The 14,216-nt window shown below is 40.0% G+C and overlaps 1 protein-coding gene across 1 annotated transcript in view; it reads left to right on the top strand.

Annotated features, from left to right (window-relative positions):
* Positions 1–225: 225 nt before the first annotated feature.
* LOC140741048 (vesicle-fusing ATPase) overlaps positions 226–14,216 on the top strand; it is a 270,286-nt gene continuing 256,295 nt past the window's right edge. The window contains exon 1 of the mRNA XM_073070710.1: positions 226–328. Within this exon, the coding sequence (XP_072926811.1) occupies positions 317–328 (12 nt within the window). The 5' untranslated portion in view covers positions 226–316. The remainder of the gene's footprint in view (positions 329–14,216) is intronic.

Raw genomic sequence — 14,216 nt, forward strand, 5'->3', positions numbered from 1 at the left:
TCTGCGTCCACAAAACAGGTTCAGCTCCCACAGTCACTGCGTCAGCCTGGTGGCAGTGCGGCTTCCAGATGGAGAAGCGCATTAGTCTCCAAAGCCAGTAAATCAGAAGCGAACCGGACTCCCCACCCTGAGACTCAAGGCCACGCAACCTCCATCCGCACGGACGCCACGTGAGCAGATCCAGCAGGGACGCCGTGCGTGCTGACGTCACGCGCGGATGTTATAAAAAGAGGCTCGGCACGTCGTGTGTTTGTGAGTGGAGGAGGGGGAGAGTCTGGAGGAGGAAGTGGAGTAGAGCGCCACTGAACCATTCAAGATGGCTAGCCGGGTGAGTGCAGCACTTGAGTGGGGTGATGATTGAACGGAGGGTGGGCGAGGTTGGCAGACCAGGCGGTGGTGGATGGGGTTGGGTTGGGTACTCTGGTGTTGAACGTGAATCCCCTGAGTGCAACTCCGTGCCCTGGGGCAGTTGGCCTCCCTCTGTCCTTATTAACCCACCTCATCCCTTCCTCTGTCATCACTAGTGGATGTAGAGGACAGTTTAGCAGGGGAGAGAAGGGTTGGACTTACAGACCTCCTAAGTAGGCACCACACTGCTGCAAGATGCTCGCTTCATTTGACAGCTACTCTGAAAGGGTAGACAAAAATAAACTGTGGTGCTATTAACCGTGTTATGTTGAATTGCACCAATATAATATTAATCCATGGTTTCCGCAGTTTCAAACACTCCGTTTGGTTGATTGCTATTAAATTGATTTAATATTACGGCAAAGTCTGAGGGACGTTTTGAATTATGTTTAATATGTACACCTTTGTAGTGTTCTGATCAGATGTAAGAGTTTAATATCAAAGACGAACCGAGAGTGATTTTGTAAAGGGGAATTTGTCAAAAATGTTGGTCAGCTTTTGGAAACATTTCAAAATGATTCATTTTTATCTAATTTTATAATTTTTAATTATGGCTAGCTTGCATAGTGAATGTCAGTACACAGGTTCTTGCTTGGTATTTTGGACATGAATTTGTACACATTGAGGAATTCTCATTGTCAAAACTCACATTTTTGCTTTTCATTCATATTCAGGCTTCTTCAAATTTAAAATAAAATGGCAATTCTGTTCATAAATGCTGTTTACAAGAAATTGTGGGTTGAGTAATCAAACAGGCATTATGTGAAATTCGGCATAGAAACGTTGAATGCAGAAAATGCTAGAAGTATGTAGCTGATGCAGTGGCATTTGTAATGAGGAAGGGAAGAGAATATAAATGGTTTGAGAGCTGGTCACTTATCCTGGCTTTCTGAGAAATATGGAAGTAAGCAAATAAAAAAAACTGATGCCACGATTAAGGAAGGATATTCTTAATTACTCTGCCAAAATATGAAAGCGCTGTTGTGGTTTCTGCTTCATTATTTTCCAAATTGGCCTGGCTACCACCTCAGAACAGCAGTAGTCAGTTAATAAATTCTGAATTATCAGTTATTATCCTTCAGAATTTTATATAAAACTTGTCTTTAAATAACTTTGCTGATGGATCTCTATTATTCTGGTAGCATTTTCTGTTTTGTTGTGTCCACTTGATAATTAATATTCTGTTTCATGTTTCAAAATGCCATTTTATTCTATCTGATACATGTTCTGCATCTGTACCGTGCTTTACAGAATCTTATTTTAATTGAGGAATTTAGTATTTTTCTTGTTGCTCAGGAGGTTGCGATTCATTTGACATATCTCCCATTTCAATTTGGTTGTAATCTGCATTTCTGGCATTCTTATGATTTGCATATGTTGTAGAATCATTTGGGTTTTCCTCAATACAACCACCTTGACTGGTAGCTCTAAGCAATCACTGGCAAATTTGAAGCAGATATTGCCTTTAAAATCACTAGGAATAATCAATATAATGGCAAATAAGCTTGGGTCCTGGCTCCATATCATTAGAGTTTGAGGAGATTTGGTGTATCACCAAGGATACTTGAAAATTTCTATACAGTGGAGAGCATCTTAACTGGTTGCATAACCGTCTGCTATGTAGGGGCCAATGCACAGGATCTAAATAAGCTGCAGAAGGCTTAAACTCAGCCAGCTCCATCATGGGCACGAGCTTCCCCGGCATCGAAAACAACTTCAAAAGGTGATGCCTCAAAAAGGTGGCATCCATCATTAAGGACCCCCCTCACCCAGGCCATGCCCTCTTCTCATTGTTACTGTACCATCAAGGTGGTGATACAGGAGCTGAAGACACACACTCGATGTTTCAGGAACAGTTTCTTCCTTGCTGCCATCAGATTTTGGAATGGATAATGCTACCTCACCATTTTTTTCCTCTTTTAATTAAATGACTTGTATATATTTTAAAAAGTTTAAATATATTTGCAGTAATTTAATTTTTATTATGTAATGTACTGTGTATATATAGGTTTCTATATGTATTTGTGTGTTATTTCTTCTTGCAATTTATAATTTATTATGCATTGCAATATATTGCTGTTACAAAACAAATTTCATGATGTATGCCAATAATATTAATTCTGCTTCTGAATAGTTATGTCAAGCACTTGTTCCATCAAGGATAATGACATCCCTCAATTGGGATGACAATCAATTGCAGCTTTTCTTTCAGTAGATGCTGTAGAGATTTGACGGCTGTATGGTATTGTCGCAGTTAAAGAGCTGCTACTTTGACTCCAGTGACTTGGATTTGGTCCTATCATTGGATGCTCTCTGTATATTCGCTGATATGTTAATTATGCTTTCTCAATTCCTTAAAGCTGCTGCTGAAATAAACAACTAGTTCAAATTTCTGGTGAGACTTTTCTTAAAAGTGTGCAGGAAGTATTTGAGGGATTGTTTAAATTAGTAACTGATCTAGTTTGTATGGAGTGCGCCTTGAGCTCATCAGTAATCTTGTGGTTAAGCACTCTGAAGTGCTACATCACGAATAGTCATATGAATTCATACAAATCTTGGGGACGACACGGTAATGTAGTGGTTAGCACAGTGTTTTATAGAATAGGCAGCACTGCTATTCCCACTGCTGCCTGTAAAGAGTTTGTATGTTTTCCCTTTGACTACGTGGGTTTCCTCCCACAGTCTAATGATTAATTGGTCATTGTAAATTGTCCAGTGATTAGTCTAGGATAAAATCAGGGGATTGCTTGGTGGCGTGGCTCAAAGGGCTGGATGGGCCTATTATGTATTGTGTCTCAATAAACGTTTGTGGTGCTGTATTAGTCCCTTCAGTCATATCCTTGAATTGATGTCCATTGGGTTAGTCAGAAATGTCATTGCAAACTAACAATATAATACAACAATCAGCCATGCCTCTACAGTATTACTAATTCTGAAGAAAGAACAAGGGATCTTAATAAAACATGTAAGATCCTTTGGGAGTATGAGAAGATAGATATTGAGATATGTCCCCTAGTGGCAGAATATTGAACTCAGTTACACGATTAAGGATGGCCATTTAGAACCTCGGTGTGCAGGAATTTTTTGCAGTGGATGTTGAGTTTCTGGAAGTCTTTACCCCAATGGATTGTGTAGACCAGGTCATTGGAAGTGTTTAAAGAGGGAGTGGATAAAGTTCAGGGAAATGGAGTGCTGTTGGGAACTGTCATAAAGCCATAATGATATTGAATGGCAGGGCAAGCTTGATAGGCCAAATTGTCTAATTTTCTATTTCATCTTCCTTCATTAAACAATACTCCATCCTTCATTTTTGCAAGTTAAAGAAAAAGTGAGTGATGAATCTATTGTTGAGGGGAGCAGCAAGAGGGTGTGGATGAATGTTGGGTTGGAGATTACGTATCCTCCCAGGCCTTTTACCTGTAGTAATTTGATGAGGAAGACATCCTTGTGCACAACAACATTCCCAGAGGTGCTGATTTTTGTAAACTGCACAAAAGGAGGTCCTTTTGTCCATTGAGTTCATGTCATTTTAGAAATGCTATTTGGCCTAATCACACTTCTCATTACTTACCTTTGAACATTCTGGCTCATCAAGTGCTTATCTAAGTATCTTTTAAATTTGAAAATGGATTCTGTCTTGATCATCCCTTCAAACAGTGACTTGTTCATTCTCACTTCGGGCTGAGAAAAATATCTTCAATTTCCATCTGATATTTTACCAAATATGCTAAATCTATGGATCTAAGCTATTGATCTCTGCTGAGAGAAATGTGTCTTTTATGTCCCTCGTGGCCTTGATCTAGTTGAATACACCTCAACTTAAATCTTGGCTATCTCAGCATCAATGAAAACAGTCTCAGCTCTGCCAGTCTATTGTCATGACTAACGTTATGCACCACTGAATGTCCTTGTAAATCTCCTCTATACCTGTCGTAGTGCTGCAACATCTTTCCTGTAATGTGGTGACCAGGGCTGCATTAGGTCCTAATCTCAGGCTTGTGTTTTGTACAGTTTTGATTATGACCTCCCCTTATTTTCGGTGCCACCATCTATAGTGAGATGACTTGTAAAATTGGAAAGAAATGCAGATTTTGTCCAAAATATATTTCTGTCATTGTGTAAGGTGATGGTTGAGTGTAATGGGAATGAGCTCAAGTATTGTTGCCGCAGTTCAGCTGTAGCCTCTAATCTAAATTGCAGCAAGTCTTGGTGAGTCTTGGATTACTTTACCTTTTAAGAACTCATTCTTCTTTTTCCCATTACACTGCTGTTGTTGAGGTCCTCAATCTCTGGTGACATTCTCGGCTTTCTTCAAGGATCCTTCATTGCTGTTTCAGTAACGGGTTTGTTTTACCAGTCAGGGTTGTTGGCCCTGAGCAGAACCTCTGAACCTGGAGGACCGGTGGACCACTCTTTGTCTGGCCTCTCCCCTTTGACCTTTGTCATGGGTGACCCTTCCAAGATCTAAACATAAAGCACTGACTCAAGCCAGCATAGCTCTCCAGGTCATTGAGGAATGCAACCTCCAAACCATGACAAGGTTGTAGTCCTCTTGGAGATTTAAGAACTCATCCTGGTATTTAAATCCTTTGTGCCTTGCTCTTTCCTAATTCTGTCTTAAAACATCCCTCCTGCTGCCATCCAGTTTTGGTCGATGTAGTGCCTTTGGTGTTTTTCCTTAATTCCATCTTTAAAACTGCTTCATTTATGGAATTTCTAAGATTTGGAGTAACAAATAATCCACTGGAGAAATTCAGCGGCATATTTAAACTATGTAATTGTTGTCATCAGCATTTGCAATTTGGTCCACATTCTGAATTCTATTGCTGAGGGTGAACATATTGAATTTGTACTGGTGGATTGTGCAGAAATTGAAAAAAAATGAAGTGAAGAATAACCGTTCAAAATGGGTCTTTGTAAACCATTCAAAGTAGGTGGTAGAAACTTGATGTTTAATGAAGGCCAATAGCCAAGCTGATCCAAAACATTTGTCACACTATCTATGCAACAATATGAAAAATCTCATAGCATTACTGAATCTGCTGGTGAATCAGTTTTAATATCACTGGCATATGTCATGAAGTTTGTTGTTTGCACCAGTACATTCTAATACATAAAATAAACCTGCAAATTACAATGAGTATATGTGTGTCTATATATGTATATATTTGTGTTTGTCTGTGTAGGTGCATGTATATTTATGCACAAGTGTAAATGTATGTGAATGAGTGTGTAGCGCAAAAAGGGAGCAAAATAAGTGAGGTATTGTTCATAGGTTGGCTCTTAGATGTGCGTCCTGGGTTGTGCAAGGACCACTGATTTCAAGATGCCATTGCTACCTTAATTGAAGCATAGGCAGAGGAATTAATTTTCAAAAGTGGCCCATAGCCCTAAACTAGCTCAGTTACTAGATGCAATATATTTATGCCTTCAGAAGGTTTTTAAGAGATTATTTAAGAGTGAAGTATTACCTCATGGTGTTGAGGTAATTTGAGGACTGGTTAAAAGGAAAAAAAAAGAATAGAAATAAACCTGCTTATGGGTTGGGAGATTCCGATAAGTGGGATGCTACAGGGATCTATTTCAGACCCCATTTGCTTGCAAAATATATCAATGATTTGGTTGCGAGGACCAAGTTTAACACAAACAACTTTGCAAATAATACAGAGCTTAGTTGCAAACTGGGCTGAAAGGCAGATGTAGAGGGGCTTCAGAAGATTTGGATAGATTAAGTAAATGGACAAGACATGCATTGTGGGGAAATGAAGGCATTCATTTTGAGAGAAAGTGATGATCAGAGAGACCTGGGTATTCTTGTACATGAATCACTGAAAGTTAACATGCAGCTTTAGCAGGTAGTTAAAAAGGCAAATGGTACTTTTGTGAGAGAAGGGATATCTGGCTGCAATCATATATGGCCCCCTTGAGACTGTTTATGGAATAGCCAGGACATCAAAGGGTATGGGGTGAAAGCAGGGGAGTGGGGATGACTGAAAGAATTGGATCAGCCCATGATTGAATGGCAGAGCAGATTCGATAGGCTGAATAGCCTACTTCTGCTTCTATATCTTATGGTCTTAATATTGCGCACAGATCGCCCTCCTACTTGAAATGTACTTAAAGAGTGTAGTGAAGGTTTACTGGATTGTTTCCTGAGATACTGTGGGGAGGGGTGGGAGGAGTCAGAGGTTAGTCATATAAAGGGATATTATATACTTAAGTACAGGTATGTGAACCTGGAGCAAGATTAGATTAGCTAGTGCCTCAAGTCTGATCCACCATTTAACAAGATAATGTATACTGTAACCAAAGCTTTGCATTCTGGTTCATCTGTGGTAATCTTGTACTTGGTTCTTAAATACCTACCTCTGGTTAAGATATTCTACTTCCACTGTTCTTTGAAGAAGATAGTTCTGTATACTGTGTTTATGATCCTTTGATAGGAATATTATTTTATCAGTATCCTCAATATGTGACCCTTATTTTCAAACAGTGATACCTTGTTCTGGATTCTCTGATAAGAGAACTATTCTCCCAATCAATGCTGACAAGATCCCTTAAGTGTTTGTTATTCAGTGAATCCCCACTCTTCTGACCATGTGGGTAATGGCTCTCTCAATCTAGTCTTTCCTCATAACGCTAACTGTCTACTTAAAACATTAGTTATTCTCTACCTCTGAACAGTATCCCATGCCGTTATCCTTCCCTAGCTAAGGAATCGATTGCTATACAGTACTCCATAAATGGTGTTACACCAATGCCCTATTTAGCTAAAGCATCCCCTGTAACTGGGCAGACCCAATCTATATCATCTTGAGTTTAGAACAAGATGGGATTACATTGAAATGTAAACTTTTTTTTCTGTGGCTTAGGGTAGACGTCATGATGTTTGCCCCAGCTGGGGTGTCTATAACGAGGGGGTCACTGTGTCAAAATAAGGGCTCCACCATTAAGGATGTATGAGAAGAGTCTTCAAGAGGAAATTGAATTCTGTGGAAATTGGATCACTGAATGAATTGAAGGTGAAGATTAGGAAATATTATGATATGAAAGGAATTCATGAATACAGAGCAAACACGAGGAAATCTGCAGATGCTGGAAATTCAAACAACACACACAAAATGCTGGTGGAACACAGCAGGCCAGGCAGCATCAAATGTCAACAGTGCTTCTCCCTATAGATGCTGCCTGGCCTGCTGTGTTCCACCAGCATTTTGTGTGTTTCATGAATGCAGAGTTAGTGCAGGAATTTAGCCCTGACCTAAAAGATCAGCAGTAATATCAAAAGGCAGACCAGGCATGGTGGAGTGGGTGAATGCCTTCTGCTATCTTTTGCGTTCAATCAGAGAACTTTGAAAGCAGTTCTGCTTCTTGACCTTAGCAGCGATGTAGAGGAAGAAATGCAGAGAAGATTGAATGTTAGATGGTTAAAGTAATATTTAACCAAGAAAGATCAGTTATTGTGCATGGTAGCCAAAAGTAGAAAATATAAAGCATATGATGTATGTAAGAAAAAAGATGGAGTGGAAGCTAAATAAATTTAATTACTATGACATAGGGTGGTGGGGGTGGAGATATGTCTCTACCAAAGGAGGTGTAAGGCGCTCCTTCCCTCTGCTAGCCTGCAGGTTACCTTTGGGCAAGGTGTAGCACCTGATTTGCCCCTCGATCAGCATCACATGAAATATGTCATTAGTCATCACCATTATGTCAGAGTTGTATGACATAGATGATCATGGTCTCTCCATGACCACGATTGCTCTTGGCAAATTTTTCTGCAGAAGTGGTTTGCCATTGCTGCCTTCTGGGCAGTGTCTACAACATGGGTGACCCCAGCCTTTATCAATATCCTTCAGAGATCGTCTGCCTGGTGTCAGTGGTGGCAGAAACAGGACTTGTGACATGCACCAGTTGTTCATGCAACCATCCAGCATTTTCTCCCATTATTACAATTCTTTTATCCCCTTGTGGTTTTATAAAACTGAATGACTAGCTGGGTCATTTCAGAATGGAATTAAGTTGAACCATGTTGTTGTGTGTCTGTAGTCACAAAGGCTAGTCTGGATAGGAATGGTAGGTTCTCTTCCTCGGGTATATTCATGTTTTTAATGATTATTATTTATGCTAGCTTCTTTATAGATGATTATTCAAAGACTCCAAACACATTCATTATCTAAATTATACACCTTGATATTTGTCTGCTTACAGGCAGCCACAAATCAAGAAACTGAAATAACCCAGTTTAAAAAAAAAGGCCATAAAAGACAAAAGACCACTGTAGAGGAGAGAGTGGGGAAGGAGAATTATTATTTGCACTACTCCTTGTGGTAGTTTCTGGATCAACTGGTTGTTTCTTTCTGATGTTAGTCCAACTGCTTCATAGCCAATTTTGTTGGTACCATAAACATTGCTTTTAAGAAACTAAAGAGTTATCAATCAAAGAAACAAGATCAACTTTCACCTGTTTTAATGTACACCTGTACTCCTGCATTATTTTGCTGGATGTTATGTACATGGATGATATTTACAAGTGTTAAAAAGTGACATTGTGGATCACTTCACTGAGTTTAATCAATAAATTGTGCTCACATAATTAGCTCTATGAACTGTGAGTAAATGGGTATTGATATTGGAATAATCTATTCCTAAACCTCAGTTGAGTTCTGTTGCACATAGAAACCTGAATGCATTAGAAACCAAGTCATGTTGGGTTGATCTCCTTTCTGGAACACCTGGACAGTGAAGATACATACATAAGGATGCTCTTCATTAACTACAGCTCAGCGTTCAATACTAATCATTCACTAATCAATAAGATTCAAGTGCTAGGCCTAAATACCTCCATGTGCAGCTAGATCCTTGATTTCCTCACTTGCAGATCCCGGTCAGTTCAGAGTGGCAACATCTCCACAATCTCCCTCAGCACAGGTGCACCTCAAGGCCGTGTGCTTAGCCCCTCTGCTCTACTCACTTTACACTTATGACTGTGAGGCTAAGCACAGCTCCAGTGCCATGTTCAAGTTTCCTGATGGCATCAATGTCATTGGTTGAATCAAAGGTGGTGATGAATCAACATGTAGGAGGGAGATTAAACATCTGGCTGAGTGGTGCACCAGCAACCTCTCACTCATTGTCAGCAAGACCAAGGACTTGAGGAGGAGGAGGAGGAAACCGGAGGTCATGAGCTGGTCCTCGTCGATGGATCAGAGGCAGAGAGGCTAAGCAATTTTAAATTCTTTGGCATTATAATTTCAAAAGATCTGTCCTGGGTCCAGCATGCAAGTACCATTATGAAGAAAGCACAGCAGCACCTCTACTTTCATAGAAGTTTGCGTAGATTCAGCATCTAAAACTTTGACAAACTTTTGTGGTGGAGAGTATATTGATTGTTTGTATCACAGCTTGGTATGGAAGCACTGCTGCCCTTGTACACAAAAGCCTCTTTAAAAAGTTGCGGATGCACCTTTTTTGTCAGTCCATGGCCTCTAATATCGAGGTGAGGCCACACTCAGGTTGGAGGAACAACACTTTATATTCTGTCTGAGTAGCCTCCAACCTGTGGCATGAACATTGATTTCTTGAGCTTCCGGTAATGCCCCCCACTCCCCTCTCCTTCACTATTCCTCATTCCTATTTCCCTATCTCACCTTATCTCCTTAACTGTCCATCAACTCTCTCTGGTGCTCCTCTTCCTTCCCTTTCTTCCATGGCCTTCTGTCCTCTCCTATCAGATTCCCCCTTCTCCAGCCCTTTATCTTTCACCAATGAACTTCACAGCTCTTTACTTCATCTCTGTCCTCCACAACCCCCCCCCCCCCGCACTCTCGGTTTCACCTGTCACCTTGTGTTTCTCTCTCCCTTCCCCTCGCTCACCTTCTAGCTCTGACACCTTTTTTTTCCTCCAGTCCTGATGAAGGGTTTTGGCCCGAACCGTCGACTGGGCATGTGGGCAGTGGGAGAATCATCTCTCTTGTGCTTCATGATCTTGTCATTTGAGTATCACACAACCCTGCCACTTTGAACTGGGCCATGCCTTCATTAATCAGATCCAAGACTTGCCTTTATTGGATCTTGCTCTTCCTTACACAAGTCATTGGGTTTGTGAGGGTGTGGCCAGGGTTAATCGGGGTGCACCTAGGGTTAGTGGGGGTGTGCACCCCCTTGGACCTTAGCATTAGGTTTGAGGGTAGGGCTGGTGGATGTATATGAGGGGCTGGCCTGCTGATTTCCTTCAGCATTTTTTTTGTGTTGCTTAGATTTCCGGCATCTGCAGTTTGTGGATATGCCCAGTCCATCATGAGTAAAGCCTTCTCTGCTATTGAGCACATCTACTTGGGCTGTTGTTGCAGGAAAGCAGCAACCATCCAGGAACCCACCATCCAGGCCATGTACTTTTCTCACTGCGTCTATCAGGAAGAAGGTGCAGGGTCATCATAACCTGCACCACCAGTTCAGAAATACTGTAATTATCCTTCAGACATCAGGCTCTTGAACCAGAAGGAATATCTTCAGTCAGCTTCACTCGCCCTGCAATTGAACTGAACTCATTTTTAAGGACTCATGTTCTCGATATTTATTGCTTATTTATTATCATTATTTATTTTTGTATTTGCAGTTTTTTTTGCACATTTATTGTTGCAATGTGTTGCTCTGTAGGGTGTGGTTTTTAATTGATTCTATGGTGTTTCTTGTATTTACTGTGATTGCACACGAAGTGAATCTCAAGGTTAAATATAGTGGGCTATATGTACTTAGATAATAAATTTACTTTGATCTTTGACCTCTCACCAAGTTTCAGCTATCACCTGCTGGTTTCTACTCCTTCCCTTTACCTCCACCTGATTTTGGCTTCTGCCTTCCTTTTCAGTCCTGATGAAGGGTCTCAGCTTGAAATATTGACTTTTCATTCCCCCCCCCCCCCCCAATAGATGCTGCCTGACCTGACTTCCTCCAGCATTTTGTACTTGAAGTAGAACCACTTATCATGGTAAAATATGGTATTTTACTTCACAGGAATATTATTAATCAAAATATAAAGGAAGTTAACCAAAATTTGGTCAAAAACTCTGGTGTTCAGGAATATAGAGAGAATATTTTAGTGGTTTCTCAGGAGAAATTGGAATGGACTAAAGGAAATAGCTGAGATTCAGCACTTTTACTTTTGTCTTCAAAGCAAAAGTAATATTAAAAAGTGGAATACAGAAGGAATATCAAGATTTGGGAACATAAAGTAAATTATTTGCAAAGCACTTTTGAAATGGACTAAATGCTGATATTCCTTGGAGCTGATGGGTTTACATCCAAAGGCTTTAAGATGTGATTACAGAATTTATGAAACCCAATTTCTGGAAAGCTCCTAGAGTTTGGAAGGAAGTAAATGTAATAATAGTATTCAAGAAAAGAGAAAGTGAGAGGAAAGGGAACAGGTAATTAGTCCAATATGTGTTGTCAGGATATTATTCTGATATTATTAAATATGTAATAAGGAGTAGTAAAACCTAGTATGATTTGGCAGGGTCAGCTTGGCTTCATAAAAAGAAAATCATGTCTGACTGTTCAAATTGCATTTTGATAATGTAGCGAGCAGTGTGGATGAGAGAAAACTGCATATAGGCAAATGAACAAAAAACAAAACTTTAGGGGGTACTTGGCAATTCTGGCAGCAATAATAGAGAAAATTAGCATAGTTAATTTTGGGTCATTGATTCCATCAGTTTTGCTCTTGTTTTGAGAAAGACCACAAATAGAAATTGGAGAATTAAAATATTAACATAGGTAAAACAGTGGTTCAAGCACAAGGTATAGAGAACCGATTTATTTACAAGTTGGCCCTCCGAATAGTTTAAAGTTCAAAGTAAATTTACCATCGAAGTATGTATGTCACCATATACAACCCTGCAATTCACTTTCTTGCTAGTACACTCAGCAAATCCAAGAACCATAATATAATCAATGAAAAGCCACAGCCACCAGGATGGGCAAACAACCAATGTGTAAAAGACAACAATCTGTGCCAATACAAAAGAGGAAAAAATATATATAAATAATAAACATAATGAACATGAGATGAGGCCTTGAAAGTGAAACTGTTGGTTGTGGGAACATTTCAATGATAGGACAAGTGAAGTTGAGTGAAGTTATCCCCTTTGGTTCAAGAGCCTGATGATTGAGGGGTAATAATTGTTCCTGAACCTGGTGGTGTGAGCCCTGAGGCTCCTGTACTACCTTCCTGATGGCAGTGAGAAGAGAACATGGCATGGGGGTTCCTGTTGATGGATGCTGCTTTGCTGCGACAGCGCTCCCTGTAAATGTGCTCAATGGAGGAGAGAGTTTTACCAGTGATGGACTGTCATACCCACTACTTTTTTTTTAGGATTTTCCATTCTAAGACACTGGTAACAGTTGAATCTCCGGTAATATTGCTTGGACTTTGTCATTAGACTCTGTAGCAATGATTTAAATGATAAGGCCTCATGTAATGTGTATGCAAGTTTACAAACAATACATTAGTAAGTATTTAGGAGGAAGCAGTGTCTGTTAAGAGACAGGCAGGTAAATGATGAAACGGGCATTACAGATGTGTGATAATGAGAAATATGCAATTATTTTGGTAGGATGTGGAGATATTTTTTCAATTGTGACAAGCTAGTCTATGGTCTGATTTGTGATCCTTGTATTGCACAGCAGAAAAATTGAGGGTTATGGAGGAAGGTATGTAGTTGGAACAAGAGTCCACAGCCAGAGCAGCCATGATCTTATTAAATGGCAGGAGCAGGCTTGTCTGTGCCTGATCCTTTTCAAATGTTCCTATGTTACAGCAGTGTGTATTTTTGGCTTGGTCTTCAACTATCATGCTGAGATTTGTGGTGCGGGGAAGAGTTGATTTTCTGTGTTTTAAAATGTATTGAATACTTTATAAAAGCTGGATGTTTATTAACATGCCCTTTCAACTCAACCACATGATTTTTTAATGTTATCCCTTGACTACTCAGATGCAAATTCCTCTTTCACTAATGTGAAACTGAAAAGGGGCAAACACTTCATTGCTAGCAAAAATCTGCTTCTCATTGATGCAGTGAATATTTTTGTTTATATAGGCAACTGGCTGAAAGATGATCAAATCTAAAGAAATTCTCTTGACCCCTTTCCTCTCACCATCCTTTCCCAAAATTGTAAAACTAATAAGTCTGCTAATATGCTTATTCCTGAGGTGCGCACCTCAATACAACACTGGGAATCTCTGACATCTGTAGAAAACTAGCAGTATTTGGGCTCCTGCTGTGTTCATGGTGCTGAATCAACCTGGCTGGGCATAGTCTTGTGATCTTACACTGGAGAAACTTGTTCAGCAAAACTAAGTGCAATTCATCCAGATTGCAGTTCCAGGTTAATATGTGATAAAGCTTAGGCCTGACTCACCAGGGCTGAATGCTTTGTGCAGTTGAATCAAAAAGCATTAGCTATTCTCCCCCCGTGACTGTTTTGGAGTTATCACAGGGAACTCGATACCATTTTGGAGCATGTAGATTCCTCTTGTGTGCTGTGGGAATTCTGATTGTATGTTTGCTGTCATTTTATGTCATTAATTTTTTGTTTTGTCTCTGGTACAAACAACACTTGTTTGCAGAGAATAATGGGCTTTGAGCCTGCTCCATCTTATGGCACTATTTGATATTCATGACCTTGATCTTGTTATCCTCTGGCACTTGGGCTTTGTACCAGTTCAGTGAGTATCTATGGTGCCGATCTGTTCAGCAGAATTTAGTTTGTGCCGGTAAATAATTGCTCCTGACTACATAGTTTTGGGT

Source organism: Hemitrygon akajei, chromosome 18 (assembly GCF_048418815.1).
Source record: "Hemitrygon akajei chromosome 18, sHemAka1.3, whole genome shotgun sequence".
Lineage (NCBI taxonomy): Eukaryota > Metazoa > Chordata > Chondrichthyes > Myliobatiformes > Dasyatidae > Hemitrygon > Hemitrygon akajei.